A 27,868-nucleotide genomic window follows, 5' to 3' on the forward strand; every position below is an offset into this window, starting at 1 on the left:
CCCCACCTCTTTTTCTCCTTGCCCCCGACTCTCTCCACTTACCCCAGGCCCCCTGCCACACACTAGCCCCAACCACACACACCCTCTCTGCTCCCCCCACCCCACCTCTTTTTCTCCTTGCCCCCGACTCTCTCCACTTACCCCAGGCCCCCTGCCACACACTAGCCCCAACCACACACACCCTCTCTGCTCCCCCCACCCCACCTCTTTTTCTCCTTGCCCCCGACTCTCTCCACTTACCCCAGGCCCCCTGCCACACACTAGCCCCAACCACACACACCCTCTCTGCTCCCCCCACCCCACCTCTTTTCCTCCTTGCCCCTGACTCTCTCCACTTACCCCAGGCCCCCTGCCACACACTAGCCCCAACCACACACACCCTCTCTGCTCCCCCCACCCCACCTCTTTTTCTCCTTGCCCCCGACTCTCTCCACTTACCCCAGGCCCCCTGCCACACACTAGCCCCAACCACACACACCCTCTCTGCTCCCCCCACCCCACCTCTTTTTCTCCTTGCCCCCGACTCTCTCCACTTACCCCAGGCCCCCTGCCACACACTAGCCCCAACCACACACACCCTCTCTGCTCCCCCCACCCCACCTCTTTTCCTCCTTGCCCCCGACTCTCTCCACTTACCCCAGGCCCCCTGCCACACACTAGCCCCAACCACACACACCCTCTCTGCTCCCCCCACCCCACCTCTTTTCCTCCTTGCCCCTGACTCTCTCCACTCACCCCAGGCCCCCTGCCACACACTAGCCCCAACCACACACACCCTCTCTGCTCCCCCCACCCCACCTCTTTTTCTCCTTGCCCCCGACTCTCTCCACTTACCCCAGGCCCCCTGCCACACACTAGCCCCCAAACAAACACACCCTCTCTGCTCCCCCCACCCCACCTCTTTTCCTCCTTGCCCCCGACTCTCTCCACTTACCCCAGGCCCCCTGCCACACACTAGCCCCCAAACAAACACACCCTCTCTGCTCCCCCCACCCCACCTCTTTTCCTCCTTGCCCCCGACTCTCTCCACTTACCCCAGGCCCCCTGCCACACACTAGCCCCAACCACACACACCCTCTCTGCTCCCCCCACCCCACCTCTTTTTCTCCTTGCCCCCGACTCTCTCCACTTACCCCAGGCCCCCTGCCACACACTAGCCCCAACCACACACACCCTCTCTGCTCCCCCCACCCCACCTCTTTTTCTCCTTGCCCCCGACTCTCTCCACTTACCCCAGGCCCCCTGCCACACACTAGCCCCCAAACAAACACACCCTCTCTGCTCCCCCCACCCCACCTCTTTTCCTCCTTGCCCCCGACTCTCTCCACTTACCCCAGGCCCCCTGCCACACACTAGCCCCCAACCACACACACCCTCTCTGCTCCCCCCACCCCACCTCTTTTCCTCCTTGCCCCTGACTCTCTCCACTCACCCCAGGCCCCCTGCCACACACTAGCCCCAACCACACACACCCTCTCTGCTCCCCCCACCCCACCTCTTTTTCTCCTTGCCCCTGACTCTCTCCACTTACCCCAGGCCCCCTGCCACACACTAGCCCCAACCACACACACCCTCTCTGCTCCCCCCACCCCACCTCTTTTTCTCCTTGCCCCCGACTCTCTCCACTTACCCCAGGCCCCCTACCACACACTAGCCCCAACCACACACACCCTCTCTGCTCCCCCCACCCCACTTCTTTTTTCTCCTTGCCCCTGACTCTCTCCACTTACCCCAGGCCCCCTGCCACACACTAGCCCCCAACCACACACACCCTCTCTGCTCCCCCCACCCCACCTCTTTTTCTCCTTGCCCCCGACTCTCTCCACTTACCCCAGGCCCCCTGCCACACACTAGCCCCCAACCACACACACCCTCTCTGCTCCCCCCACCTCTTTGGACTGCTGCTACTGCTGTGTCCTCCCCCCACACCTGAATCCCCCCTCCCTGCTGCGCTGCGCTTCTCCTCTCTCCTCTTTCTCTCTATCATCTCTCTTTCTCCTCTCTCTCTCTTTCTTTTCTCTCTCTCTCCTCTCTTTCTCTTTGTCCCTGCCCCCCCTCTCTTTTCTCTCTCTCTTAGTCTTTTCTCTCTCTGCTCCCCTTCACTTTCCACCTCCTCTCCCACAGCTGCAGCCGCACACAGTAGCCTACCCACCTGGCGGCTGCCATCGGTTTTTTTTTTCTTTTTATAGTTTTTGGTTGATTTTGTCTCTGCTTGGGGGTGAGTTGAGCGACACAAATAGTGTTGTCTCCTCACTTCTGCCCCTCCATCGTTGTTGAACTACCCCGGTTGCCTGTGTGCCTCGTGCGGCCGCCCTGCTGTGTCTCAGCCCAGGGTGGCTGGCTGGCGGCGGCGAATCCGTGACCAGCAGTGAGCGGCAGGAGAAGGACCGGAAGAAGAGGGGTTAGTGCGTGTGCGATTGTGCACCTTTTGTTGCCCCTTTCTCTCCCTAGCTGGCGGTTTTAAATAGGGACACCCCTATTCTGAAATGCATTTGGGTGTGGGGAGGAGGGAGGGAACCTTGGAGAGGAGATGTACTGTTGTAAAACTTGTGTCTTCATGCCCATGCCCAGTAAAGAAATTGCTGCTGTGTGTTGCGTTGCATTGCATGCGTCTTGCAGGTGGTTTTTGAACAGGTGCCTTCCAGAGTGCTTCCTTGCCTCTGGGGCAGTCTGTGTGGGGTCCAGGGTTCTGATGCGATGCTGCCACTACATGCTGGGCCCATGCCATGCCAGAGTGCTTCCTTGCCTCTGGGGCAGTCTGAGTGGGGTCCTGGCTGGGCTCTGATGCTGCCACTACATGCTGGGCCAATACACACGTATGATGATGATCATGATGTTCAATCCATGAGGCTGCCATCAAGTGTTTGCTGCTGCTTGCTTGCCATGGCATTGGGCAGGCAGAGTCACAGAGTGGGTGGGTTCAACCTCTGTGTTGGTGTGACTGGGTTCTGGTTTTGGTTGTGTGCAATTTAGAGTCACTAAATAGGCTGCATTGAGTTTGATGCTCCCCCCACAGGAGCATTACTTGAGAACCACCCCCCAGAACCCACACTTTGTGTTCCAGTTCACTAAATAAGGGTTTCCTCCTTTGATCTGCAGGTTCCCAAGCGTTGACTGCATCCCTCCCCCACCCCCGGTAGGTGCTGTGCCCTCCCCCCATCCACTCTCCCCCCCCAAAAAAGCTAAAAACTTGCCACCCACACCACAACTACTCCACCCAACTGCCCGTGCCACCCTCCCACACCGGGGTTCCACCCTTTAACCCCCTATTTTTCTAAAAAAAACCCCTCCCAGACCCATCTCCCCAATTGGCTTGGTGGTTGACTCCCAAATTCAAAAAGGACACCCTCCCCCTCACTTCGATTGGCTTTCCCCCCCCATATCAAAAAGTCTTCCTTTCCCCCCAATTGGCTTCCTTTTTTGAAAACAAACTCCCCCCCCGCCGCCTCCAAATCAGCTGCCTTTTTTTTGGCCCCTAAGCCCCTCCAAATTATTTTTTTGACCCTGTCTGGCCTTCCTCCTAAAGTCTCCCTCCTTCTGACCTAGCAGCATGTCTGAGCGCCGTGTGGCGGGCAGGGCTCGCTCAAGGCTGGCAGGCAGAGGTGGGAGAGGCCAGGTGCGGGGTGCGCCTGCGGCACGGGGAGGGAGAGGACGCGGGGAGCCTGAGGACACCCCAGTTCTCCCCATTGGAGAATTCTTTGCTCTGGCCCCATCTTTGGTGCGCAGGATTCAGTTCCCCACGCCTGCTGCCGCCAATCGCGGCAGAGGCAGAGGCACTGTTAGGGCTGTGGCGGGTCCCTCCTCGCCGGCGGCACCAGGTGCTGCTGAGCTACCGCCAGTTGTTGAGGTGGAGGAGACTGTGGAGTTGGAAGAGCAGGTAGAGGGCGGTGAGGACCGTGCGGCTGGCAGCGATGCAGCCAGGTTCTCCCTCCCTCTGGGGCCCCTTCCCCCTATCCTTTCGCCGCTCAGTGGGGCCCCCCCTCGTGAAGCCCGACACTCTGGTGGGGAGCGGTCTGGCGAGGTGGTGGAGGAGAGGCCTGCCTCTCCGATGCCAGTTGAGCCGGGCCCTTCCTCCGCTGTGGAGGGCGGAAGGGGCGGGTTGGGTGGCAGCAGTGGGCAGGCAGCGGCGGCCGCCCCCCCCCCTAGGACTGCAGCCACCCTGCGAGAAACGGCCTAGGACGGCGCCCAGGGCGCAGGAGGCCAAGGGCAGTGGTGCATGGGTGCATTTTGAGGTCCCTCAAGATGACCCATTCCACGCCCGCTGTGTCCACTGCAGGATGCTTGTCAGCCGTGGAAGGGACCCTGCGCACCTGGGTACGACGCCTATGTGGAGACACCTAGAGCGTCACCACCCAGGTCTCAGGGGACAGGCTGGCAGCGCTAGTGCGCCTTGTGCATCTGCCACTAGGGCGGGCAGCGGCAGTGTGCCAGCCAGCAGGCAGGCTACACTGCCCGTCCAGCGGTGGACGCAGTCCTCGGGCAGCCAGCGTATTGTTCGCGTGGACCATCATCACCTCACCCGCCTCATAGGGGAGATGATTTCCACCGATGACCAGCCGTTTCAGGTGGTCGAGAACAACGGCTTCCGCCGGATTCTCCAATACCTGGCTCCCGAATACGTCATCCCCTCAAGGACGACGTTCAGCCGGAACGTGGTCCCCTCCCTGTACCGCCGGTGCAGGGAGCTCGTGTCGGCCGAGCTGCGTGCAGCTCCGGCCGGGACAAGCGTGCATTTCACAACTGACCTCTGGACCAGTGTCAGTGGGATGCACGCTTCTTTCCTGGCCCTCACTGCCCACTGGTGGGGACCGGAGAGTGAGGGGACCTCCGCGGGCGATGCTTCCGGGTCCGGCGCGGCTCCCGCTGCACTACGGCACAGGTGGGCCGTCCTGCACGTGGAGACGATGGACACGAGGCACACCGCGGAGGAGGTGGCGGCCGTACTCGACCGCCAGATAGAGGAGTGGATTGGCGGGTGTCCACACCTCTCCCGCGGCTTCATTGTCACCGACAATGGAGCCAACGTTACCGCCGCTGTCGAGACAGTCATGGACTGTGTGAACATACGGTGTATGGCACACACGCTCCATCTGACCGTCAGGGACGCCCTTGGCCTTAAGGAGCTGAAGGCGTCCCAGGAGAAGGGGGCCCGCCCCATCGCAGGTGCTGTTGCTGCCACGGCCACGCTTGTGGATAAGTCCCGCAAGCTGGCCGCCCACTTCCACCGCAGCGAGAAGTCCAGGAGACTGCTTCGCCAGAAGCAGGATGACCTTGGCCTTCCTCACCATCTCATCCCTACGGATGTGGAGACGCGGTGGAACTCCACCTTCCTCCTGTTCCAGCGCCTGTTGGAGCAGGAGAGAGCCCTTGTCGCCCTGGCGAGGGACGAGTCCTTGGATGTCTGTGACTTCTCGAACGCAGAGTGGAAGCAGATGTCCGAGGTGGTGTCGGCACTCGAGCCCTTCCAGCTTGCCACGAAGGGCTTGTGTGGCGACACCACTCCCTTGAGCCAGGCGCTGCCCACAGCTGTTGGTCTCGAGAAGCTGATGGGTGGACTCCATATCTCTCTGACCACGCCAGAGGGTCGTGCTCTGGCTGGGAGGCTGAGGTCTGGGGTTGACAAGCGGCTCGTTGATGTGCTGGGAGACAGGGAGGAGTATGTCCTCGCTTGTCTCTGTCACCCAGCCCTCAAGGGCAATGCCGTGAGTGCCGACGACTTGCCCAGGTGGAAGGGCATCCTGGTCGAGAAGGTCGAGCAGAGACCAGGGTGTTGGTAGTGGTGCGGGGGCAGCCCTCGCGGCCCAACCCGCACCCAGCAGCAGCATGGGCGGCCAGCCGGCATCAGCTTCCCCTTCCCCTCCCTCTTCCCAGTCCAGCAGCGCGGCATCCCAGGCGGCGCCATCGCAGCAGCCATTTGCTACCGACTCGAGATCCGCCCAGTGGTTTCAGCGGTTCTGCTATGGCGCCATGCCTGGTATGCGGGAGGCTCGACCTGCCAGGCCCCCCTCCAGTGCTGAGCAATGCGTTGCGCAGTACTTGGAGGAGCCTGTGGAGGGAGACGGCGTGGACTGCGCACAGTTCTGGGCGAGCCGCCGCCAAGTCTGGCCGGACCTGGCGGTGGTGGCTGTGCGCCTCCTCTCCTGCCCCCCAACCAGTGTCCAGAGCGAGCGGGTGTTTTCACGTGCCGGGGACGTGGTGACACCCTCTCGCTCCCGCTTGGACCCTGGTCTGGTGGAGCAGCTGGTCTTCCTTAAGGTGAACCTCCCCCTGTTGGGCTACCCCAAGCTGCAGTTTGAGACGGGCGAGTGATTACCGTGGGTTGCCCCATGGTTGGTCACCTGCCTGGCTCGAACTCTGTGCTTATCCCTACCCTCCCCCCTTCCACCTCTAGCTGAGCTGACGTGACAGATGCTGAGCCGTGCCAGCCAGTCGCAGCGTGTAGTGTGCCCACACAGAGATGCAGTTGTAGTAGTAGTTGTAGTGCTGCGACTGGCCAGATGTTTACAATGCCCACGCCCACCTAAAAAGAAACCCAATGCTGACCAGCACAGGCCCTTTATCTATCCACCTGTCAACATTTGGGGACCTGGCGTGGGCACGGCACACCCCCCCCAAAGTAGCACAGCCCACGGAGTACTAGACTTAGCGGCAGCGGCGGGTATACGTTCAAAAATGCAGTGTAGATATGTAAATACTGTATGTAAATAAACATGTAAATAATTTTTTCTTTAAAAACCCCATGTCAAAATCAAGCCTCAAAATTATGCAAAAGAAAGAAAAAAAGGTGACAAAGGGAGAACAAAATGATGAATGCCAAATGAATTGATTTTATTGAAAATGTCACCAGAAATCATGTGTGGGGGGCTTGGTTTACATGGAGAAAATGATTGGGTGATTTTTTGAAATGAAACGAATGAATTATTATCATCTTATGTTCATCTTGATTGTGGTCACTGTTGATGTTGGCTGATGGCAAAAAACCCAAAACCATCAGAATAGCAATGAACTGGCCGCCAACACAACATATTGATTGATAACTGTGCAGGGGGGGAATTGGGTCTGTGTGTGTGTGTGTGGTGCAGGCTCAGTCTGTCTCTTCCTGTTGTGTGTCTGTCTGTCTGTCTGTCTGTCTGTGTGAATGGATGCCTAGCACTGTCTCTGTGTGTGGATGCTTTCTGTGTGTAGTGTGGTGTGTGTCTGTCTACATGTTTTTTTTCCTCCCCCCCATGCCTCCCTCCATCCTTCCCCTCTCATCCTCTCCCCTTCCTCTTCACCACCTTCCATCCTCCCTCCCTTCCAGCCCACCACCGCCTCACCTGCCCCCAACCCCGGTCTGGCAGATGATGAGAGTCTGGTCTCTCCCACCGAAGCACACACGTGAGCACGTGTGTGCACAAATATGTGGCTGACCAACTCTGAGCCGGACCCTCCCCCCTTCAATCCCCTCTACATCCCTCTCCCCCTCCCCTTTCCTCCCCCCTGCCTCCCAGCCTCCCTCCCTGCCTCCCTCCCCCCTCCTAGCTAGCAGCGCACACATACACACACAAAACACCTGTGGTGGCAAACACCACCAGCACACATGCACTCACACTGGTGCCACCACCTCTGCCTTGGGCCTCTGTGTCCTTGAGCAGATATGTGGTGGTGGACCAGAGAAGCATTTCTTTCCAGCAAGGCAAAAGGCATGCACTCACTGCACACACACACACACACACACACGAAGAGGTGAAGACGAGAAGAGGCAACTTCTAGAACCAGCAGCAGCAGGTGAGTGTCGTGTAATTGTGTTGCTTCCCAAGGCCACTGCCCATGCTCAATGCTCAGTCTGCTGAAACTAAAGAACTAGCTACAATCACCCTTCCTCACATGCAGCTCAGCTCAGCTCAGCTCAGCTGCACAGCACACTGACTAACTAGACACTACAGCTGGTGGTAGAAAAAACAGAAGTCTAGATTCTAGAAGATGTCCTGGTGGATTTTAAACTTTCAAATCTGTGCTAGGATTGCCTCGCCCGCCTCCTCCTCCTCCTCCTCCTGCCTGTAATTGTGCCCTCTCCCCTTGCAGTTGCGCCGTCGTGATGGGTTGGTGATGTGCGTGCGCCGTCTACTTGTTAGCTCTCTCCTCCTCATGTTGGCTGGGCTTGCCAGGCACTGGCTGGCAGCAGCTGTTGGCTGTGTGCTAGGCTCAGGCTGTGGCGCGCGTGACTGGACTGGGAATGTTATTGTAGCGGCAACACTGGTTGTGGTGGTAGCAGTAGTAGCTGTTGTTGTTGCTGGGCTGGTGGCTGCTGGCCTGTGCTGACTCTGCGCACTTGGTCTGGTCTGGTCTGGTCATTGGGATGCAGATGTAGGGTGTGTGTGCATCATCCATGGGGAGCATCAGAGCAGAGCAGAGCAGGTTGGCTGGCTTCTGTCTGTCGGGCCTAGTCAGTGGCAGGCACTGAGTGAGGCGGTGGTTTCTTTGGGCATCACGTCACCCATCATGCAGAGCGGCAGGTCTGCTGCTCTGCTGCTCCGCCTCCTGCTTCTTCTCTGTGTGTGCTGCTCTTGTGCTTAGTGTGCTGCTCCGCTGCTGCTGCTGTGCTGGCAGGCAGCACAGCAGTGGCCTTTTTGTTAGATCAGAGAGTGGGTGTTGTCTCTCTGAGTGTCCTCCTCTTACTTGCTTGGATAGGAGTGGTGGTAGTAGGTAGGCATTCAGATGGACTGACTAGGTGTTACGTGTTAGGGCGCCCAGAGAGAGGCGCCAAAAAGATGGGGTGGCAATTGTTGGGTTGCTCCTAGTATTATTGGTGAATTTCTGAAGAAAAAATTTTTTTCCATTGGCTAGAATGGGGGTTCGGGGCTGCCCCAGACCCGCCTCTGTGGGGTGGCAGCACCGCCAAAGTGGGTCCGGGGCCATGGCAAAAATGCCCTCAGTCCCTCCCAGCAATCCCCGTAGAGATAGGAGTGATGGTTCTGTTGTTTTTCTGAGGTGTTCTGAGTGAGTGTGGATTCTGTGATAGCAAATGAGAGTGGATTCATGGTGTCTCATTGGAAATCTCATAAGCTATCATAGAATCTACACTCAGAATACCTCAGAAAAACAACAGAACCATCACTCCTATCTCTACGGGGATTGCTGGGAGGGACTGAGGGCATTTTTGCCATGGCCCCGGACCCACTTTGGGGGTGCTGCCACCCCACAGAGGTGGGTCTGGGGCAGCCCCAAACCCCCATTCTAGCCAATGGGAAAAAAATTTTCTTCAGAAATTCACCAATAATACTAGGAGCCACCAATTGCCTTGGGATTTTTGGGGTGGAGGACACCCATGGGTGGCTACCACCCACCCCAGCTTTTTTGCCCCTAAGGGCTCCACATTGTGAGTTATGGGCAAAAATTTATTTTTTGAAAAAAATTTGTAAAAAATAAGAGGAAGGTCCAATCGACTTGAAATTTGGGTGGCAGGTAGAACACAATGTCCCCTTCAAAACCAGCCACTTTTTGTGATCCAAACCGGTTCGGTTCGGATCCGAACCGGTTTGAAACCGAACCGGACCGGGGGGGTGGTCTGGCAAAACCAAAACCGAACCACCCCAGTCCGGTCCGGACCCGGTTCGGACCCGAACCGAACCGGGAGAACCGGTTTTATGCACATCCCTAGTCCCACTGGCTGCGAAACACTTTTCACTCCTGCCTCTGTGACTCATTGAAAAGCAGCTGGTTCCTAATCAGAGGCGGCAGCTGATGGGGCAAAGTATTTGTCTGAGGGGGTACTTGCCCCCCTCCCCCCTCCACTGGGACCATTCTTGGTCCTTATAGTTCTTCTGCAGCAAAAACACAGCAGGTGGGCGGGGGGGGGGAGAAGAAGGGGAGGGCCTAAGGGACCACCTTCACTTCTTGTCCCAGGGCCCACCTCAGCCTTGCTACACTCCTGAGCAATTGGCTCTTAAAAGACTGCAGCAGATACAGATCAGGATGCTTAAGAAAGTGGTGCAGGAAAGGCCTGGAAAAGACCACCACCACCACCACCACCCTGAATCCAGGGAATCTAAGAAGTTACATTTGCATTTTCCAGGACACCAGGTGATTTCAGATACTATTTTATTTTGTCCATGGGTTCTAAAAATGTGCAACAGGTATGTTTACAGGACTGACGCCTTGTTAACCATTGGGAGTTGCAAATTCCTTCCTGCCCCAAGCCCCAAAATAAATCAAAAGAAAAGAGTCTAATAATATCCTGTTCTACAGCAATTAGTGCAAGTCAAGTAAAACATTTGCTGAACATGTCCAAACAGTTTGTTTCCAGGCCGTAGGGACTGTGTCCTGCCCTGCCAAGAGTTCATCATGCCAGCTCTTCTTCATGGTGGGTGTTCCTAATCTCTTTGCAGAACAACTGCTTTCCTCGGGGCCAGTTTTTATGTTATCTGTGCAGAATAGTTGCTGCTGCCACATGGTCAGGTCAAACTGACAGGCGGGTGACAGAGTTAGAGGTCCACAAAGGGATGCACTGCTATCATACCATCCAGAATGTTATTAGTAGGGCTGCAACATTTGAGTAACTGGTTAATCGGTTTTTTGTTTTTAAAAAAAGATCAGCAAAAGAGATGCCCCTGATTAATCAGGGAGCATATTTTAAATAATAATGTTTGTATAACAACTTCATATGACATTTTTCTTTCTCTCTCAAATAGGAGCAAAGGCCACTGAAGGGCTTTGCTGTGGGAGTTTTGTGACTGGAACTCCTTTTACGTTTTTAAACCTGTCAGGGGTATGTGATTTGGATTGGGGCTACTGTGTGGGGCCACCTGAAATTCCCCTTGAAGGTGCTGTTAGTTGGGAGGTGGAAACTTGCTACTGCTGCTGCTGCTTATATACCGCTTTTCAATGAAAAAGTTCTCAAAGCAGTTTACATTAAACAAGAATAATAGGGAAAAGATGGTTCCCTGTCCACCAAACGGCTCACAGTCTAAAAATAAACATAAGGTTGGCACCAACCACAGCCATTGGAGGGATGCTGTGCCGGTTTCCCTCCCCCTGCTAGAAATAAGATAATCACCACTTTGAAAGGTACCTCTTTGCCTAGTTAGCAGGAGGAAATTTACAGGCACATTCTTTCTTTTCTTCTCTGTCTTTAATAACAGGCTTAAATGGCAATTTGGAGTGGAGTGATCACATGGGGGAAAGATGTGGGAACCCCACCCTGTGGTACCAATCCACTGCTCCACCTCTTCCACCCCCATGGCCCAAATCCAACTGCCCGCTGGCTGCTTTTTGAAAGAGGAAACAAATGTCAGTGGATCAAGTCACAGAACCCCCATGTCATGTTTCATATGGCCCCCCAAATGATGCCTGCTATGACATACACATGCACTCTTTGCAGTCCACTCTGAGGAATGGTTATATCAACTTATATGTAAATATATTAATTTACGGATCATCTGAAACAACAACTACCACCAGTTGGCAACCCTAGTTATGGGAGTGCTGTAGGATCCAACCACGCGGAAGCAGCAACTGCATTGCAAAGGTTCCATAAGAACCTTTACGCATAGTCAGGGCTCTGGGATGTGTGTGTGCGCATGCACACACTGCATGCTGCTCCCAGGCAATCTACATTCCGCTCCAAAAAATGCAGGATTTTGTGGCCCGTGTCAATGACTCCAAATGGAGCAAATTTACATTTATTTCTCTGATTTTGCAGCATTTATTCCATAGGCGTCTATCCTGTTGGTGTTATTTACTGTGGCTTTGCTAGACATAGGGGGGAAAGTAATCCAGGACCCTGAAACACTGCCGCATTGGAAATCTTATTCAGCTGTCCTCTGAGTTCAGAAAGCATTGTCTAGTCTACATGCTTTCCAGATTATCTTTTTAGACTGTGAGTCCTTTGGGGACAGGGAACCATTTTATTCATTCATTCATTCATTCATTTATTTGTAAACCGCTTTGGGGACTTTTGTTGAAAAGCGGTATATAAATATCCATCATATTCATATTCTTCTCAGTCTAGAAGATTGTCTCAATTCTAGAAACCTACTTTTTTTTAAAAAAGAAGCTGCTGGGAGTTTTAAGTATGATGAATTTGGTGCCCTTTCCCCCTCCTTCCTTTTTGCACTCCCATAGAATTATGGCCTAGCCACCGCCCTGCCCATTCATCCACCTCTCCTTATATTTCCCTATCATTGACACCAGCCAGATCTTGATGTTTCCACAGAACGCAACAGAGTACTCTGTTCTCTTCCATGGACTGCCTCTAGCAAGCTAACCTCCTCCTCCATTCCAGAGCCCAGGGCACACAATGTGTGCGCGGTGTTGCTGCAAGCAAGGTCTTCCGCACCCACCACAGCCACGATGTGGTGGTACGTAAATGATGTGTCTCCATAGTACAGTAAAGGAGACAGCCATGCCTATCCAGACAAATGCATGCAAAGAGCTATCTCCTCCAGGAGCTTTTTCAGACGGCGACTTTACCACAGCTTTACTTTGGGAGGCTGGGTTTGTGTTCACATATTGGCCAGATTTACCCCAAAGTCCATGTGATACTTCAGAGAGCACTTCACACATGATTTGGGTTTCCCCCTCCGTACTGGGAACCTAGCTTGATTTAGGTCCGGGGTATTTTTGTGTCAGAGTATTTGTTGTGCCCTGAACTCGCAGTAAAGCCTGAAAAACCTCCTGTGATATGTCTGGAGACGCCTTTGTACTGGGCAACTTTGATCTGCATATCAAAACCAATTCACCTGCAACAAATCCCCGGGGCATTTAGCTCCAGCCTTCCATTCACTTAGGACGGGTTCATACAAGCATGTTCATCATTTGATTTCTTTAGGCTTGATTGCCGTATGCTTGATGGCTGGCAGCTGAATGTGTGAATTGGCTTTATTGAAAAAGTTGGCTGACATGCTTACTATGAAAGCAGATATGTGCCAGGAAGACACACCCATGCTGCAGAGAGCTTTCTTAGCTGCACGGTGCTGGGGCTGGGGGATTTTCTCCAATCTCTGCTTTCCCTAGAAATACTCTGAGCTGCTTGAAAATATGTCCCTGAGGGTCACGTGGCCTTCAGGGATATATTTTTGTGTTGCACAAGGCATTTCTGGGGGAAGCAGAGATCACAGAAAATTGCCCCCCCCCCCCTCCATACTCTGGTATTTGTGAAGCTCTCCACAAGCATGGGCATGTCTTCCTGGCATACGTCGACTTCTTCCGTGAGGATATCAGCCATTATGTTTGTGTTGTTGAGAGTTGATATGAAACAATCTGTCCATTTCTGTGACGATCCATTCACATGTGCCAAGGCACTGCTTGTGAACCAATCCTTATTTGGGAATAAGGGCCAAATTCTCATTACAACAAGCAGAAGGTTGCCAGTTCGAATCCCCGCTGGTACTATATCAGGCAGAAGCGATATAGGAAGATGCTGAAAGGCATCGCCTCATGCTGTGAGAGAGATGGCAATGGTAAACCCCTCCTGTATTCTACCCAAGAAAACCACAGGGCTCTGTGGGCACCAGGAGTCGAAATCGACTCAACGGCACACTTTAACTTTTCTCATTACCATGCTTAGTATTGATTGCAATGGGCTTCAGCATGTGGCTTAACTCTATGTTGGATTGTGGCCCTTCAGACACTACATAGCATCCAGTGATAACCTAGATAAGAAGCCTTTTCCTTGGGAAAGCCCATGCCTCAGAAGAACAATCATCCTGTGCATTGATAAGGAAAGAACCAGTGAAGGGATATCCAGCAATATTTATATTCTAAGGGCGGCTTCTCACAAAACCCATCAAGTCCATTAGACACAACCATTTGCTGGCTCTCAGTCAGTAAGTGCTCCCACAAGCCCCAGTCCTCTAAGATCCCTCCCTCCAATGAGGGATCAACACAGTGCTATTTATAATGTTCTGCATAAGCCTGCAACGTCTTTCTGTTTATCCACTCCCTTTTCCCGTCACACAAGTGTGCAGCACTATCTGCTGACCATTTGTGGGCAATCCAGGATGGACATCACCATTTTTTACTTTTTTTTAATTTGGAGACTACTTGAAAAAGTACTTTAATTTCCATCACAGATTGCCTGCAAATGGCCAGCAGATGGTGACACAAAACTGCGTGACAGGGAAGTAGGCAACGCGAATAGGAATGGAAAAGCAAAAAGTCAACATCCATTTTCAAACTGTCTGGAAATACCTTTATCCATTTTTATTTTTTATTTTTGCCAAACAAATCATGGACTGATTGGCCTCAAGGTAGGAAGCAAATGATGGGCCGTGATTGGTTCTAGGTAGGGTAACATGACCGGAAGCCATCATGGGGGGAGACAGGGAGCTATGCAGAGTACAGAAGCCACAATCCAACAGAGGTGTAAGTCTGCTGATGCCCCTTGATTTCAACCACCACAAGTCACAGGAACATAGGAAGCTGCCATATACTGAGTCAGACCATTGGTCTATCTAGCTCAGTATTGTCTTCACAGACTGCAGTGGCTTCTCCAAGGTTGCAGGCAGGAATCTCTCTCAGCCCTATCTTGGAGATGCTGCCAGGGAGGGAACTGGGAACCTTCTGCTCTTCCCAGAGTGGCTCCATCCCCTCAGGGAAATATCTTATAGTGCTCACACATCTAGTCTCCCTTTCACATGAAACCAGGGCAGACCCTGCTTAGCTAAGGGGACAAGTCATGCTTGCTACCACAAGACCAGCTCTCCTCTCTGGACAACTCCATCTGCTGGACAGTGGATGTTAGGAAGAGAGTCTCCTGCCTTCCTAACACCAGTGACATTTATAGGAAGCCCCCCTGCTCAGCAGTTGCCTGCACCCCTACACTGGAAGTATTCCTAGAAAAAGCAGATAGTACTCTATGGGCCAGTAGAGTTCCTGCACATCAGGCAGCCCTCTCTGCCTGTCCCTGCAGAGTCCTTTGGTTCTGGCAGTGAGGAGAAGCCACGGTGTGTCAGGAGTGGAGCTCCAGTTCTGGCCTCCACTCACCCCCGAAGGAGAGATCTCCTGTATGCCCCTAGCAGCACCTAGCTTTTCACCTTGTCTGCAATCATTCTCTACTGTTTTCATTGAGCTCTCTGGCAGCAGCTGCTTTTGACTGAAACAGAGTGGGGAAAGGAAGGCGATGACCACTCATAACTGTCTCACCGTTGCTTTCGCCTGCCATGGTAGTTATGTGGAGCACATACTGTAGCTAGACTGAGGTCCAAGGTGTGTGGGTGGATCACAAGCTGCCACCTCCGCTGAAGCGAACGGAGAAGCCCTTATGGACTAAGGAGCTCTGCATACACATCAGAGCACCCACATCCACTAGGGTCCACAGAACGGAGGAGGTGAACGCCTGTCCATTTTGCAGGTTTTCAAATGTATCTCCATAAACATGGGTTAAAGCAATTATCTGAGCAAAACAAATGAACACAGAGATTTGCAGGTATCGAGATGCCAGGCACCAAAGAAAACTGATCACAAAAAAGAACTGGGCAATGGGGTATCCCCCCGCTGAATCAACAGGCAACTGTAAGTGCACAGTTCCAGTGGCCTGACACTGCTGTATTATAGTGAAGTGTCAAGAAACTGCAAGAACATGAAAAACTGTAATATTCCTTCAACCAGAAAATGAAGCCAGCCATGAGCCAGTTAACAAATAACCCAAATGAAATCATCTAGGGCAATCAACCTTAACTCATGCTCAATAGCAACAATCAGCATCCATTGTCCCCTTTAACAATCAACAGTCTCATAAGGTGCAAAAGACATATGTCAAAGGCTTTTAAGACCAGCCCAATTTATGTATACCTCAATGAAACAGAAAGACATTACATGTCAGCATGTGAGTTTACCTTGTCTGCAATTTTGAAATGTGGCAAGACCCATCCACACATTACGTTTCCTAGGTGTGCTCCTAAGATGTTTTAAGTGTGTAGCTAAAAATATAAAGTGTGGATGCAACCACCATGCTTGCAAACACATGAATCACACGGAGCAGAGAGAGGCAAAATAGGCCCTGATTCCATGTTGAATGTACACCCAGCAACAGACTCTGATTTGCTGTCTGGTAATGTGTGAATGACCTTGACCCTCCCAATGTTTTACTAATGTGCATTTTAAAAAACCCTGCATGTTGTCAATAATTTAATAAAATCAATTAATACTGCTTAATAAATACATAAAAGTGTTTTTTTCCTTGTCTTTTAAAAGAAAAATCTGGAACTTCCAACAAAAGTTAAGGATGATTGTCCCGTGATTAACTAAGGCAGATCTGTTTTATGTGGGTTTTCTCTCTCTTTTTCTTTACATAAAGCAATCACATAAAAATAGTTATAAATAGAAAAAAAATTCCAAAGGATTTCCCAATCCCACCCTCCCTACCACATCCCATCCCGACAAACAGGAAATTTAACCAAAAAAAAAAAAAGTTTCTTTTGCTTCAAGTTATTGTCGATTATACAGTACTCAAAATCTTTGGATATGTTACAAGGACTCCAAAATGTGGGCCAAAAACAAAAACCTGAAGGAAACCATCATCTGCAAAACAGTAGTTCAGAAAGATCTCTGTACATTTAAAAAAAAATGATGCTGATTTGGAAAAGTTCTGATTTTCTCCCTCCCCACCCCCATTTGTTTGGTGCAGAGAAGAGGAGTCTTTTGGTGAATTTTAAACCAGGTCAGGCAGTTCAGGGAGGCTGTTTTATCATTGTCTTTCAGTTTTAAAAAAGTCTTTGATCCATGAAGGGGCCTCTTTGCAAGAGAAAACCAAAGCGGCTCTGAAGAGTGCATATGTTTCAGACCTGTAAGTGGAAAAATAACAATAATTAATATTAGGACTCTTTAATCACTGAAAAGCAACACTTGCAATGGTGGTCTATTTCTCCTAGCAACATTGTTATACTTTTCTTTGAAGTTCTCTACTATTGGAAAGAAGGTAACACTCAAAAAGAGAGAACCAGATACCCCACTTGTTTTAATTGGGGGCGGGGGAGAGTTCTCATGACACATAAACCCCGGCCTAGATTTTCATCTCAAACTGCACCAGTCTGTTAATAAAATGGAAGTTACTATCTTAATGCATCTAGGTCTTCCCATCTTGGTCGAAAGCTCTGCTGCTGAGATAATGAACTTCTCCTGCCTTTCAGGTCCTGTGAAGTCCCTCTTCAAATGCCTATACACATGCTGACATCCAAATTATTCCCGAGCAGTACTACTGAAATGAAGTAGTCTCTTCGACTACTTAATTTCACCCCTGAGCAGCACTACTGAATCAGCCTTTGTGTCATCTAAGAGAAACCCCTTTTCCATAGCGTTAAAGCTCTCCATGCCTTGTCCCACACTGTCTCTCAGTCCTTCGTTTCTGTTACTCCCCTACCCATGACCATCACTCCCTCAGCTCCGACCCACGACCTCACAGTCTCCTGCTCTCCTAAATAAGTCTCCCAATTCCTCCTTCCTTCCTGTGTTGCCTAGAAGCCCTCCCAGTACATGTGTGGGATGCCACTTTCCCCTTCTTTCCAGCTCCTCCTCAAAATCCACCTGTTCTGTGAAACCTTTGGGGTTCTCAAATGTGCGTCCCCAGATGTTAATGGACTGCAGCTCCCGTCATTCCCAGACATCGTGGCTGGCAATGATGGGAGTTGTAGTCCAACATCATCTGGGGACCCAAGTTTGAGAACCCTTGCCTTAATCTTTACCTTGAAATGAGGGGTGTGCCAGCTGGCTCAACTTGGAGCCGCTCAGCTCGAAGAGGTTCGGCTCGAGCCAAACCAGACCCGGTTTGGCTCAAGCTGGCTCAAAACTTACTTGTAAAGGGGAATCCGGTAAGGATTCTCCTTTAACAGTGGGGGGGGGACCAGGGGGGTCAGCTAAAGCGAGTTGTGATGGGAAGGGATCCTTAGCCTGTTTCGGGCTTCTTCGCATGCATGGAGGTCAATAAAATGACCTTCATGCATGCAAGGAGGCCATTTTATTTACTTCCACACATGCTCAGAGGCCTGTACTGGGCTTTAACTAGGCCTGCCTGCTCTGGCAGGGTGGAGAGAGCTCCCACCACCACCCTGCCCACCCCTGAGGCAGCTGCAGCTACTACCACAGCCGCCACTGGCGGTATCTTTAAGGTAAAAAACCACTCCCCTCCTGCTGCAACTCGCTTTAGCTAAGACCCCAGGCCCCCTCTTCTCCTTTACTGGTAACGGGGAATCTTTACCTGATTCCCTTTTACCAGTACAGCTTCAAGCAACCCAAACTGGGCCCGATTCAAACCGAACCGGGCTCGGTTCAAGTGTGCACAAAACGGGACCAGACCTGGCTTAGTTCAAGTCTCGTTTGATTCGGGCCCAACCAGGTTTTCTAGTTTTGTGCACATCCCTACTCCAAATAAAACAAAACTGAACATATAAGTGGTTTTGCTTGTATTAGTCCTTGTCCTTCCTTCCCTCCTCCCTCATTGTCTCTATTGATATTCAGATCGTGTAAACTCCTTGGGACAGGGAACTTTCCCTTCTTTTGCAGGGTCGCTCTGCAAAGTGACAAGTATGCCGACTATAATAAGGCTGAGCTGAAATGGCCCCCTAGTTCTCTGCCTCATTTGCGATGCTAAAACTGGGGGTTCATTTTGGGGAGTCTTGGTGGGGAGGCAAGCTGAGAGAGTGTGTGGAAGCCGCATGGTCAGCATCAGGGCACTTATGCACCCGTTATTTCTCAGTCGGCTCACGGGGCGGTAAGTGGCTGCCTGGGATGCTTCCAGCCCATTCAGCTGCTTACTGCCCTGCAAGTTGGCCGAGAAACGGCAGCGGTGGCAAGAGAAGGGGGTGAAGTAGCAAGGCCGGAGGGCCTTGTGGGGCCACCACAGAGGTGGCAAGTGAGTGGGAAGTAACAGATGTGTGACCCTTGGTGGCCCCTCTTCTTGGGAGCACCTGGGGTGGTTTGTGTTCTTTGAACAGTCTGCCCAATTATAGTTATGCCTCTGAGTAACACTGGGAACAACACACTGAAAACAGGTAACAAGTATGACAAACAATCTTGCGGGGAGCAACTTCAGAGTATCTTAACCCTCCCCTTGCTGTTGCTGTGCCTTGGGGAAGGAGAATAAGGGGGGTTCCAGGATCGATTGGCCTCAAGGTAGGAGGCAAATGATGGGCCGTAGGAACATAGGAAGCTGCCATATACTGAGTCGAACCATAGGTCCATCTCGCTCAGTATTGTCTACGCAGACTGGCAACGGCTTCTCCAAGGTTGCAGGCAGGCAGGAGTCTCTCTCAGCCCTATCTTGGAGATGCTGCCAGGGAGGGAACTTGGATCCTTCTGCTCTTTCCAGAGCGGCTCCATCCCTTAAGGGGAATATCTTCCAGTGCTCACAGTTCTAGTCTCCCTTTCATATGCAACCAGGGTGGACCCTGCTTAGCTAAGGGGACAAGTCATGCTTGCTACCACAAGACCAGCTCAACTCTCCTCAGACCCACTAAACTACCCACTCTGATACTACACACTGATACTACAGTCAGTATCAGCCTGTCTTCAGACTGCTATTCCTGCCATTTGGGCAGCTGACCATGCATGCAAAACAGATGCAAGAGGGAATCCTCAACCATACAGATGGAGGAGGCCGGACAACTAAAGGGGCACCTGCTATGCAAGAAGTAACATGTGAAGCCATATGGTCCCATACAGGGATCTCACTCTGGGATACTGCAGGGGATTCCGACCTGCTGTCAGTCTGCATAGGAACACCCCAGCTGTCACACCAGGCAGCAAAAAACACTGAGCAGCACAAAATGTTGCATGCAAAACTGCCGGTGCCCACCTCTCACTGTTACAGGCGATTCTTTAGGGCAGTTCACATGATAATCATTAGCCATGCATGCTCCCGTTTGCTGATTGTCTGAGTAAAAGGAAGGCTGGTGCGGGGAGGAAATGATTGTGTGGTAAGCAGCAGCAGCTGGGTTGGAGAGCTGCCTCCTACCCAGCAGCTACACCTATCTGCTGAATGAGGTAGGCAGAAAAGCCCTCCGACCCAACGGCTGCTTAGCAGAAGACCCTGGACTGCTTCTCCGACCTTGGTTTTAACGTGCACATGATCGACAAACAGGAGCGTGCACAGCTCCCGAATCAGAGTAGGAGGCTTCTCCTACCCTAATAATGATCGTGTGAACTGCCCTAGTGAGTAGTAAAGAAGCTCCAGTTCAATCAGGAAGCAGGCAGGATGCTAAGGCAGTAAGTGAGATCTTGGCATAACTCGGTCTTTACTTGAGTAACACAAGTAGCTCGACTTCCGCCTGGGCTGACAGCTGCAATACCGCCCTTTGGCCATCTGTAATGGTGGTGCTAAAGAGAACAGAAAGCAGGCCAGCAGCTCCCTCCTCTGGTGGCTCAGAGAGTAAACTGCTTAGTTCCTGCTGTCAGAACCAGCCATGCGCGCCAGTTTGAGACTCCTGATGCCTTATAAGTCATGTTGTGACCAGTCATGTTGTGACCTCGGGCAATCATATGCAAGCAATTTTTCCTGCTGGATATAGGCCAATTGTGCAGGAGTAACCTATAGATTCAGAATTAATGAAGTAGCCAAGGGTTAGCCGCTGCTCGGGTGGGGGGGAGGGAGAGGGAATGGGTGAATGTAGGGAATAGGTGCAAGGATACATATTCATAAAAAGAGCAGAGGGGGGAGGGAGAAGAGCTCTGATAATGAAGAAAGAGAGGGTAAGACAACAGTAAGGAAGAGGAATGATAAAGGCTGCACTACATGTTACACCTACCACATGGAAAACAGCCCAACTCTGTTTGTCAGGATGCTTATCCAAGGGTGGATGCTACTGATCCACTCTCCATTGCTTTCAATGGGATCTGCATTCAAATGTGCATCCCTATCCACATTCCGGTATAACCTTTTTTTACATGTAGGAAATAGAGTAATCCTTCTTCGGTGCTGAGACTGAGATGGCCAGGTGAAAACCTAGGCAAGAACCAGGGGGAGATGGCTGCTCTGTATAAAGAGTGGCCCAAGACAGTTTGGAGCTTGTAGTGGAAAATATGGTACCCCTCCTGTTGTGGTGAAGATACTATTTTAAGAATAAGTTAAACAATTGATAAATGGCTCGACTTTGATGTCACCCCAAATATGCTGCCTGAAGAAACTGTCTCCCCCTGCCTCATGCTAGGGCTGGCCCTGCTAAACATGGCATGGAACGTACCCAAACCATCCACTGGACAGAAGGCAGCTTAGTTGCTAGCTTCAGAAATGGGGGCAAGGTGGTTGAGTCCCGTCAGTCCGCTGAACCCCGTACCCCATGGGTCAGGGAGAGAGAAAAAGGGCCGTGCCGAGAGGCTCTCGTTGTGGCCCAGAGCAAAGGCAAAGAGGCTGCCGTTCCGCTCCATGTCCAGGTGTGTCCTCCCAAAGAGCTTCATTTCGGTTTCCTCAAACTGGCTCTCCAGCTCTTGCAAATTCAGAGTGTTCTTGGCCCTGTCCATGAAATGCTTAGGGCTGGGGCCCGGAAGGCACACGGCTGCGTTGCCGAGGTGGCCGCTCATCTCCTCCAGAGCGGGAGGCATCATGAAGCTCTTGTCGTCCGGCTGGCCGTTCTGCGCGAAGAGCAAACTGGCCGCTCTCCAGGTGGCCGGCTTACGCCCCCTCCGAGGCCGGGAGATCCGGCAGCTCTGGCGCTTGATGTGGCGGTGCAGGTGGTCGGAGCGGGTGAAGCTCTTGTAGCAGAACTTGCACTGGTAGGGACGGATGCCCGTGTGGATGCGCATGTGGTTCTTTAGGTCATAGTTGTGGACAAATTTGGCATTGCAGTGGATGCAGAGGTAGGGCCTTTCCCCGGTGTGCTTGCGCATGTGGATCTTCAGCTTGTCTTGCCTGCAAAGAGAAGCAACACATTCCTGTAACTAGTGGTTCAGGGCTGGTGCACAAAAAGCAGCTGCATACAGCAGGGATTTTCAAATGTGGACCCTCAGCTGTTGTTGGACTCCAACTCCTATCATCCCCGGACACAATCACCGAAGGCCATAGCAACCTGGAAGATCTCCAAGAAAGGGGATCTCACAGTTTCCCATAGTCACTCAATCAATTCGGGAACACCGCTTATATTTTCTTGATTTGCTTAAGTTTATTCAGAAGCAGAAGATGTGGTTAGGAGGAGAGGAACATAGGAAGCTGCCTTATACCGAATCAGACCATAGGTCCATCTAGCTCAGTATTGTCTGCACAGACTGGCAGCCGTTTCTCCAAGGCTGCAAGCAGGAGTGTCTCTCAGTCCTGTCTTGGAGATGCTGCCAGGGAGGGAACTTGGAACCTCCTGCATGCAAGCATGAAAATGCTCTTCCCAGATTCCCATCCCTTAAGGGGAATATCTTACAGTGCTCACATATGTAGTCTCCCATTCAAATGCAAACAAGGGTGGACCTTATTCATTCATTTTTGTATTAATTTACATTTTCTATCCCGCTCTTCCTCCAAGGAGCCCAGAGCGGTATACTACATACTTAGGTTTCTCCACACAACAACCCTGTGAAGTAGGTTAGGCTGAGAGAGAAGTGACTAGCCCAGAGTCACCCGGCAAGTATCATGGGTGAATGGGGATTTGAACTCAGGTCTCCCCAGTCCTAGCCCAGCACTCTAACCACTACACCACGCTGTCTTACAAAGGGGACATTTCATGCTTGCTACCACGAGACCAGCTCTCCTTCCATGGGTTGTAAGGTAAAGTGTGCCGTCGAGTTGATTTCAACTCCTGGCACCCACAGAGCTCTGTGGTTTTCTTTGGTAGAATACAGGAGGGGATTACCATTGCCTCCTTCCGTGCAGTGTGAGATGATGCCTTTCAGCATCTTCCTATATTGCTGCTGCCTGATATTGTACCAGCGGGGATTCGAACGGGTAACCTTCTGCTTGTTAGTCAAGCATTTCCCTGCTGCGCCGCTTAAGATGACGGTTCTGTGGGTTGTACTTGACATAAAATCAGGGTATGAACCAGGCTACATATTTACACTGCCCTCCTTTAAAATGAGCTAACCTGTGGAGACCATTGAGATTAGGGAAGTCTACCTCAATCCCTAAAGTCTTAGGGAGAGGAGAGCTGGTCTTGTGGTAGCAAGCATGACTTGTTCCCATAGCTAAGCAGGGTCCGCCCTGGTTGCATATGAATGCGAGAGCACATGAGTGAGCACTGGCTTCTCCAAGATATGGCTGGGAGAGATTCCTGCCTGCAACCTAGGCGAAGCCACTGCCAGTCTGTAAAGACAATACTAAGCTTGATAGACCAACGGTCTGACTCAGTATCTGGCAGCTTCCTAGGTTCCTACCCCCCACCCACCTGCACTGGGATGAAGGCAGCCAGTCTGTGATTTCCTGTATCAGAGAAGGGGCCAGAGCAAGCCCCTCCCCAAAAGAGAGTTAAAGCATCACCTCCCATTCCTCCTGGGAACTGCAGATACAAGTCAAACAATGATTCATGGGAACCATTTCGATGCTGTACCTAGAGCTGCCTGTGTGTCGAGATTAACACACAAAGGACCGAAATGAGCATGAAGGTCCTGGTGCCAGCAGAGGGCAGCACAAACCCACACACAAGCGCCCCCTGAGCCCACAAAGGGATCACCTGTGTCACAGTGCTCTGGGGAGGGAGATGCACCAAGACGTGCCCACGGCTGCGAAGGAGCTGCCGGCTTCATAAGGGTTTGCTGGACAGCCCTGGAGAGCTGGACGTAAACACAAGCTAGGCGGGCTGTGAGTACACATCTTGCTTTCGGTTCTACCACTTTTTAGGATAAAGCACCCACTTTCAAGATAAAACGAGAGATGCTGAAAAAGGAGAGGTGTGTGTTTGTGTGTTTTAAATGTTAGGTTACATGAGAGCCATTCACCCTGTTCTCATGACCCCAAAGAAGGTAGGAGGAGCACCCAGCCAGGATAGGAAATGACGGCAGACATATATATATATATACTGCTTCCCAACAAAAGTTCCCAAAGTGGTTTACAGAGAGAAATACAAATAAATAAAAATGGATCCCTGCCCCCCAAAGATAGCCTTGCCATGTCCCCCTGGAATTTAGGGTGGCCCCCAGATATTGGCTCCTCCACCCAGCTGCTAAATTCCACCCGGGTTTGCACAGATTTCAAATGCGTTGCCCAGATTTTACTCTGGATCCGATCACATGGGAGGGCAGAGAAGGAGGGGAGAGGAGACAAAGCTGTCAAACAAACAAATATTCAAATTTGTGACCACATAATTTGCATAGTATGCAAATGAGGCTGCCCAGATTTGGGAAGCTTGAATCTGGCAACCCTACCCAAAGGCCTCGCAATGTAAAAATTCTGGCAGGACATTCAAGATAGCTCAAAATTGCCCCCCAAGTTGTAGTTCTTCAGGCAGCTCATATGCAACATGGTGCTCCAACCACACACAGAGGAGTTTGAGGAAACTGTTGTAGCCACTTCCAGCAACTTGGCTAGCTGGATGGACACATGACAAGCCTTCTGCACATCAGGGACTGTAGCTCAGTAGCTGGGCAACTGTGGGTCTCCGGTAGGAGTTTTCCCTGCCCTACTGCCTGAAATTCTCTTAACGGGAGATATCTGGGACCTTCTGCATGCAAAGCATTGCTACTGAGCTATTGGTCTCTCCCCTTAGGTATTATAACACACAAGCAAAATTGTTCATTCAAAAAAAATATTGATAGATTAGTGAGTCTTGGCATATTAAAGCCGCAGGGGTTCTTCAACTTCAAGATGTGGACAACTCCCATCACAGCCAGCCACATTGGCCTATTAAGAACCCCTGCCATAGCTTATATAGCACTGGTTCCCAATCTACAATAAACTGTAGCTGGGGATGATGGGAGTTGTAGTTCAGCAACATCTGGAGGAACCCAGCTTGGGAACCACTGTTATACAGAGCAGGGGTTCTCAACCTTGGGTCCCCAGATGTTGTAGGACTTCAACTCCCATCATCCCCAACCAAAGGCCACTGGGGCTGGGGATTATGAGAGTTGAAGTCCAATAATATCTGGTAACCCAAGGTTGAGAATCCCTGATATAGAGTGCTGTTTTTACGTCACTTACCAGCAGTGTGGCTTGTAACAGAGATTCCCAGGTGCTGTGGACTACAACTCCAATCATCCTCAGCTGCAATGGCCTTTGATTAGGGATTATGGGAGTTGTAGTCCACAACATCTGGGTACCCCTGTTAAAGAGAACGCTGCTTTCCATTGATAAGAGGCTATATATAGCCCAGTGGCAATACAGCCCATTTCGCACACAGAAAAGTCCCAGGTCCATCTCTCCATAGCAAAATGAGGCAGCAGGGGTTGAGAAGACCTCAGTGAGTTACTGCCAGTCTGACCAGACCAGACAGTACTAGGATCGCATTGTATCAGTGTCCCCTCTCAGAGGGATCCCCAGATGTTGTTGACTGCAACTCCCAGAATCCCCAGCTGCAATGGCTTTGGCTTGGGGATTCTGGGGGTTGTAGTCAACAACATCTGGGAATCCCTCTGAGAGGGGACACTGCTTTGTATGTTCACAACAGACTCTCCATGAAAGAAAAAGCAAGTTTCTCCTCCCAGTTGTGGAGAAAATTGCTGACATGCCTCCCCCCACGCGCTTCTGCCGTGCTGCTAAGGGTTGGTTGGCTGTGTCACGCACTGGCCTCTTCCATCCACCCTGTTGTGGGAGCTGCTGAATTGCATCCACCCTGAGATTTCCTGTAAAACTAGGATTACCGTCTCACAGCACCCTGTTTTCTGAATCACTGCTTGTGCCCAAGGGTGTAGCTCCAGTTTTGTTCTAACAAGCACACTTTGCATGGGCGAAGCCCCGACCCAGTCCTTCCAGGATCCCCTTTCCAGGGCTAGGAAAGACCTCCTCCTGTGGCTCTGAAGTGCCACTGGCCATGATTGGCTAGGCAAAGTCCGGCAGTGGTTTCTGTGACCTTGCTCTCCTGCCAGCCAGTGGGTGGATGGCAACCAGGGTGAAGTTGCGTACACAGGGAAGTGGTCAAGGGGCTGCCTGACCACATGCTCCATTCTGATTTTTCAGCACACACCCACATATCCTGGATCGCCACTGACCAACCCCTGGAAGTCTTCAAATTACCATGGCAGAATCACTGTCTGCATTCATTGAGAAATGGGCATGGGAACTCAGTGAAGGAGTACTGTGGGTGTTTTAATCATCTACACAAACTCCGCCTTGACAAAGAGTCAGTCTCCATGACATCTGTCTGGGTGGCTATCCGCCTTTTTTGTTTTGTTTCCTGGCTTACTACATGGTGGGTGTGGCAAAGGATTGCCATTTACCAAGAGCACAGACTGAGACTGCAGATCCAATCCTGGCTGAAGTATATGTGCAAATACATCTGCTCACATTCACCCATCAGAACATAAGACGAGCCCTGCTGGATCAGACCAAACGTCCTTTTAGTCCAGCCAATCAGATGCCTACAGAAAGGCCACTGGTATTCAGTGGTATACTGCCTCTAAACATGGAGGTTCCATTAACTATCATAGCTGATACCCATCAATAGGCCTAGCAATTTGTCTACCTCCCCGCTTTTTAAAGGCACCTTAAGCTAGTGGCCATCAACACAGTTTGTGACAGTGAATTCCACACATTCATTATGCCAGGAGTTATCAAACTTAGGTCCCCAAACGTTGCTGGACTACAATTCCCATCATTCCTTTGACCATTATGGCTGGGGATGATGGGAGTTGTAGTCCAACATCTGGAGATCCAAGTTTGAGAACTCCTGATTTATGTGAAGAAGTGCTTCCTCTAATCTGTCCTGATTCTCCTGCCAGTTAATGTCATTGATGAACTCAAGTTCTGGCTTTATGAGAGAGAGTGTGAAAAAAACTCTCTCTCTCTTTCCGCTTTCCCCATGCCATGTATACATGTATGTGTGTGTCCCTGTTACTCATCTTTTTTTCTAAACTAAAAAGTCCCAAATGTTTTAGCCTTTTCTGCAGCATTTGCAGCTCCTTTTGAGAAAGTGAGCCCAGAACCTGGTGCATCTTCTTGTTCTCCTTGTCTCTCACCAATTCCTGTCTTCCCCTCCCATCTCTCCACCAATGTCAGTGTGTAAACTGCAAGCTCCTTTGGGCAGGGACTTGTCTTTTCTGTGCATGCTGTACAGCCCCATGTACATTAATGACATTGCATCAGTGAATAACATCTCTCAGGATAGGACAGCGTCCCATGGCACAGCTCAACCCCATTCATTCTAGGAAGATATGTGCTGGCATGTAAGGTCATGGCTTGTGCTTAGGGAGTGAACAATTCAAATGGTTTGCAAATAGCATGATGCAATCTGAGCAGGTGAAAGAGGAGCGATCACCTGGCTGTGTGCAGAATGGGTTGGTGAACCAATTGTCCCACAATCAATGCACATGCCGATACCAGCCCAGGGAAGTATGAGTCAGCACTTGCTAGAACGCAGCTCTTTTTATCCAAATGAAACCACAGAGGTGCTTGAACTATTGTTATTATCAAACATTCATTTTGCAGCAACGCCCTTTAGAGCAGGGGTTCCCAACCTTGGGTCTCTGTATGTTGCCGGACAAAAACTCCCATCGCCCCCAGACACAACAGACTTTGTGACTGGGAAGGTTAGGTCTACAATGACTAGCAACAGCTCTCCAGGGCTTCAGGTAGGGGGTCTAGGAAAGGCCAGGGATTGAACCCGGGCCTTTCTGCATGCAAAGTGGGTGCTCTGCCTCTCTGCTATGGGCCTTGAGGCAGCTTTTGATATGCAACTGCACCTTGGCTTGGGCAGTCCAAGCTGTCGCAGTGCCTGAGGCAAGGCACGAAACGCTACCTTGTCCCTTTTTCCTGGTGGGGGCCAGCTACCTTTCAAAACCAACCCCTGCAAGCTTCGAAAGTGGTACAGGGGGCAGGGAGGGAGGAAAGTTT

General features: G+C 51.3%; 1 protein-coding gene across 16 annotated transcripts in view; it reads right to left on the bottom strand.

Annotated features, from left to right (window-relative positions):
• Nucleotides 1-10,063: 10,063 nt before the first annotated feature.
• Nucleotides 10,064-27,868, bottom strand: part of ZBTB7C (zinc finger and BTB domain containing 7C) — a 352,767-nt gene continuing 334,962 nt past the window's right edge. For 15 of the 16 annotated variants that reach the window (XM_053303378.1, XM_053303384.1, XM_053303375.1 and 12 more), the window contains 2 exons: nt 21,153-21,817; nt 10,064-16,763 (listed from right to left, as the gene is read on the bottom strand). In XM_053303378.1, coding sequence (XP_053159353.1) covers nt 21,181-21,817 — 637 coding nt within the window. In that variant the 3' untranslated portion in view covers nt 10,064-16,763; nt 21,153-21,180. Of the gene's footprint in view, nt 16,764-20,717; nt 21,818-27,868 lie in introns of all 16 variants that reach the window. The other variant, XR_008317858.1, reaches the window with a different exon arrangement.

Source organism: Hemicordylus capensis, chromosome 2 (genome assembly GCF_027244095.1).
Source record: "Hemicordylus capensis ecotype Gifberg chromosome 2, rHemCap1.1.pri, whole genome shotgun sequence".
Classification (NCBI taxonomy): domain Eukaryota; kingdom Metazoa; phylum Chordata; class Lepidosauria; order Squamata; family Cordylidae; genus Hemicordylus; species Hemicordylus capensis.